This window comes from Sprattus sprattus (genome assembly GCF_963457725.1).
Source record: "Sprattus sprattus genome assembly, chromosome: 17".
NCBI classification, from domain to species: Eukaryota; Metazoa; Chordata; class Actinopteri; order Clupeiformes; family Clupeidae; genus Sprattus; species Sprattus sprattus.
In genome coordinates, this window is record NC_137915.1 from 21,031,824 (window position 1) to 21,036,823 (window position 5,000).

Below are 5,000 nucleotides of genomic sequence, written 5' to 3' on the forward strand. Positions count from 1 at the left end.
CTGTGCCTCCAACTTAAGCTAGGTTTCTCCAGGCGCCTCGTCTTGGTCCAACATTCAAATTGAAGTTCATATACGATGTGAAGAAAGCGAGAGAGCAAACGTGTCTTCAAGGAAAAGACATCACCTGAAAGCTGGATAGTAATGTCAGTCTCTCTTGCAGTCAGCACTTTGAGATAATCCAGTCTGCAGGTCGGTGTGTGTCCCCAAAGCTAGTGGTGCGGCTGAACGAGGCTGATGCCATAGAGAGGTGGCTATGTGTGCAGTCAGCTCCTACTGAAGCCTGAGCCAAGGCAGCGGATACGAGAGACCAGAGGAACTGTGATAGCATCACCCTAGCAGTGCCTGTGGGAGGGATCCACCCCACTGATGACCTGCCACTGGGGACAGACCCCCCCTACCCCCCCCAACCAAACTAGATAAAATCACCCCAACTCCACAACACACAAAACCAAATACTGTTAGCATGTTATGTGGTCTGTTGTAGGTGAACCTCACAACAACAATTTCCCAGATCAAAATCACTAAAGCACAGACATAGTTCCTGATAGTCTGCATGTAAAAGGGAGGAGTGGGCAGTGGTGTGACTGATGCGGTCTGTCTGACTGATGCTGTCTCTCTGACAGATACGGACACACTTGCTCCACTTTAGGAGGCATAACTACACTTCCTCTACCCCATCTTCTCTACATTCTTGCATTATCTTCACCAGGAAATCAACTTACCCAAAGAGGCTCTACCAGACCTTAAACACCATCTCCTATTGGACAATAGGTTGCCCTTATAAGGTAAGGTCAGTTTGTCAAACCTCCCTTTAGTTTGGAGATGGTGTTATTAGTAAATTAGATGTTTTTCTTGTGGAGGTGGAGCTTTCCATCCCCCCCACCCAACTCAAAATATCTAATAACATTTAGCTCATATCAAAGTCAAACAATAAATGACATTAAAATTAATCAAATCACAGTCCCAGCTGAAATGCCAGATTTGTGTGTTTTGTCCAAAATGCCTGTGGACATCAAACTCTGTTCTGCTTCTCTACTGAGGCCAGGACAGTCCCTGCCTCCCAGTCAAAAGAAAAAAAGATCTTTCCACAGATGACCAGCCGTCACCAGTGAACTTCAGATTTTCTCCTTCCAGGCTGACCTCGAGCACTAACTCCACAAAAAAAAAAAAAACGAAAATGTTTTGTGAGTTCAGCCAGACATTGATATAGACAGTGACTGTCAGACAGGGAGGAAGTCTGGCATAACTACACACACAGCGGTGGAGTGGCACTGGCTTGGAAAGCCTCTGCATGAGAATAAAGGGCCATTTACTCCTCGTCACGGGACATCTAAAAGTTCCGCTAATTAAGATGAGAGGAGACAGAGGGACACTGTTGAACTGTGGGTATTCAGTGTCATGACCCTCGTATGAGTTGGCCAGAGAGGCACCAGGAGGGTGGCGTGTGAGGTGTTAAAGGTCGCCAGAGAGACTAAGACACGGGTGACTGGCCGTGCTGTTCACAGAGCATAAATATAGCCACATGCTTGCTTTCACATGCACAAAAAAAAGCCAGTGTGAACCACGAACAACAGCACAGGCAGAGAAAATTACAGGGTGAGAATGACTGAGAGGGCATGCAAACACACACACACACACACACACACACACACACACACACACACACACACACACACACACACACACACACACACACACACACACACACACACACACACACACACACACACACACACAGCTGAAACTTCACTTCACAATCCAGGCCATGCAGTATGTGCAGGAGGTGTGTCAGATGAAGTGGCACATGTGTGCTGGTCACAGATACCACACAGTACTGCCGTGGGCACTATATTCCCCACAGATGCAACAAACTACACCACAACTTACAACTGACAGTTCTACTAATGCCTACTGGCTAGGCTTTAAGGAGGCCTACTATTGGTAATTTCTGCTGGCTAGGCTTTAAGGAGGCCTGATATTAGTAATTTCATTAGTATTGGTAAAGTTGACCATTTTTAATTGAACAGGTTTAATGTAAATATAGATAATAGATCATATATGGCAAATTGTAGGCCAACATAACTGAATGTTATAAACTCCTTGACCTCATGATGTGAGATGTTGCATTCTGTATTCTCTGTGTATGTGTGTGTGTGTGGGAGAGAGTAATCGTGAGGGAGTGAGTGGAGTCACTTACCCTTGTGAAGACGCCGTGGCTCTAGGTCCTTGGAGGAGACAGTGAAGGCGCGGGGCAGAAAACTGCCACAGCTCGAGCTCTGAGCCAGGGGCATGTGAGGCTACAGACAGGAATGAGGGGGGAGAGAGAGGGAGTTAAAAGAGAAACAGAAAAACAGGGAGAATGAGAACCAGAGAGAGAGAGAGAGAGAGAGAGAGAGAGAGAGATGTAACTTTTCATAATACAGTTTGTTCTGTCTTTTTGTCCCTCAATGTTATATTACAAGTGAATGTGTTGTTTTATTGTTCTTCATGTCTTGGCAACAGTGATTCTAAACAGTCATGCTAGTAAAGCAACTTTGAATTTGAGAGAGAGAGAGAGAGAGAGAGAGAGAGAGAGAGGGAGAGAAAAAGAGAGAGAGAGCGAACAGGTAAAGGAGCAACAGACAGAATAAAGAAAGACCTATCGTTATGAAGCACAGACATGAAATAATCCATAATAATATCCATCTCTTCCTGACTGGTGTGTCATCTCTCTCCTCACCTTGCTTATGTTGCGGCCCAGCGTTGAGGAGCTGAACTGAGGAGTGAGGCTGGACTGGCTCTTCTTACGCGGGAGAGTGTCACTCAGGTGGGAGCCGCCGTCCCTGCCATTCCTCTTCCTCTCCTCTAGGGTGCGGAAGTGCTGAGGGACCCACACAGAGACACACACAGACACGCACACACAGAGAGATAAAGTTAAAAGACTACACATGCTCACAATCTGTGTTTATAAGTCTCTTACAAGGCCAAAAAGGCCCTCTGATTGCAACACACACACACACACACACACACACACACACACACACACACACACACACACACACACACACACACACACACACACACACACACACACACACACACACACATACACATTACCACATGTGGGAGGAACGTCGCAATGGAGACAAGTCAGACGCACACACAGTCACACACACACACAGGCACAAAGACCCACACCACACACACACATATGCAGGCACGAACACACACAGTCCTTACCTGCCTGTTGCGACTGCTGCGTTTTTTGACAGGCAGAGGAGGAGGGGAATCAGGAGGAGAGGGGTTGACGTAGGTCACCATGTCCTCAGGCCAGTGCACAGAGGCAGGTTTGGGGACAGGGCGAGAGCAGGAGGAGAAAGAGGAGGAGGAAGGGCAGGCCAGAGGTAGAGGGCAAGGAGAGAGGTATATCTTTAGGGGGGAAGGACAGAGAGGGTACTTGAGACGGAGAAAATATGCAGAGCCAGGAATAACGTGTGAACCCATCCTCCTAAAGATTTCCCATTTCAGTCTGCACACCGCCCTAAAGTCATGCACACCGCCCTAAGGTCATGCATTAAATGTCTTCCACTGAGGAACACTAAGCCTATGACTGCCTGGGCACACTGGCGCTCCTGCCTGTTCTAGGCTATTTCTCAGCAGTCACTGACATTGTGCTGGAAAACTCACTTTGTGCTGAGGTGAGAGGCAAACTTTTTAAGGCTTATTTCTGGCATAAAACGGAGTTGATAATGGCGGAATTTCATTTCTGAGGACACGAGCCCTTTCATTAGCGGAGCTTGGCTCTGCTCTCTGTGCAGACTGAGGAGGACTGTTTTCACTCGCATGGAGGAGAGGAAAAAGGAAGAGACTTTAAGTGAGAGAGAGAAAGAGACAGAAAGAGATATAAGGAGGCTTTCTCCTGCACGCATCACCTTTATGCTTCATAGTCTGACTACTGAATGCTTGATTTACACCATAGCCTTCTCAAATGGCCTTCTCACAAATACAACATGATGTAGATGTACCTCACTTAAACCACTCTTGTCAACTCTTACTTCACACCAGCTCAGTTCAGTTCAGAGCTACTGAATGCCATTTTCTATCCCTATGGCTCAGGCAGAGAAAAGAAAAAGACTCATACAAGGTGGCACTTCCTGGTGTTTACCACCCCATTGCATTCACTGGACACACCATCCGTAGCCAAGCACACACCTCTTCCTCTCCGTTGCAGGTTCTCTCCTCTGGACTGGGACTCGGGTCATGGCCGGGGCTGGGCTCAGGCTCAGGCCCAGAGGAGGGGGTCTCTGGGGGGGACGAGTCAGGGGCTTGGTCTGGGGGTGGGTCTGGGCTGTGCACTAGGGCCTGAGCTTGGATGGGAGTGGAGGCCTTGAGGGGGTCTGCCCCCAGCTGAGAGTATAGCTCACTGAGCTCAGTGACTGTGACATAGCCCTGTGGAAGAGAGGGATGATGGGGGGGTGAAGAAAGAAAAGAGGAGAAGAGGAGAGAAAAGAAAAGAAAAGGAGAGGGAGGGGTAAAAGGAGTTTGAGGAAGGAGAGCAGAAAACAGAGACAAACAAACAGACAGACACACAAATCAGGCTGGTTAGGGGTTAAATGTATACACATGGGCTCTGTTAGGCCTTTGTCAGTTCATGCCATCATATCAAGCCACTGAAAATGGGAGTGTACACACAGGAGATAAGTATTAGTGGTCTTTGGTTATTGGAGGGGAACACAAACACCCTCTTCTGCAGCCAGGGGGGATGCTTTTTTTAGGGGGGGGGGTAAGTCAGCACAACATGGATAAAAATAACCATGAGCAAAGTAGTAGTAATGTATTGTATGTGTGTGTTCACAGGAGAGAGAGACAAAGAAAGAGTGAGCAATCAAAAGTAGATGCATTGTGATTATAAGTGTGTCTGTGTGTGTGTGTGTGTGTGCATGCGTTTGTGACTGTGTGTGTGCATGCACAGGTACACTGTTAATGCATAAAGAAGGACATAACATCCTTTGAGTTCAACA

The 5,000-nt window shown here is 47.4% G+C and overlaps 1 protein-coding gene across 1 annotated transcript in view; it reads right to left on the reverse strand.

Moving 5' to 3' along the window:
* Positions 1 to 5,000, reverse strand: part of phldb2b (pleckstrin homology-like domain, family B, member 2b) — a 44,742-nt gene that overhangs the window by 7,831 nt on the left and 31,911 nt on the right. Inside the window, exons 15-18 of the mRNA XM_080854706.1 lie at positions 4,192 to 4,428; positions 3,220 to 3,408; positions 2,720 to 2,860; positions 2,198 to 2,297 (exon numbers count right to left, since the gene is read on the reverse strand). Of these exons, the coding sequence (XP_080710832.1) occupies positions 2,198 to 2,297; positions 2,720 to 2,860; positions 3,220 to 3,408; positions 4,192 to 4,428 (667 nt within the window). The remainder of the gene's footprint in view (positions 1 to 2,197; positions 2,298 to 2,719; positions 2,861 to 3,219; positions 3,409 to 4,191; positions 4,429 to 5,000) is intronic.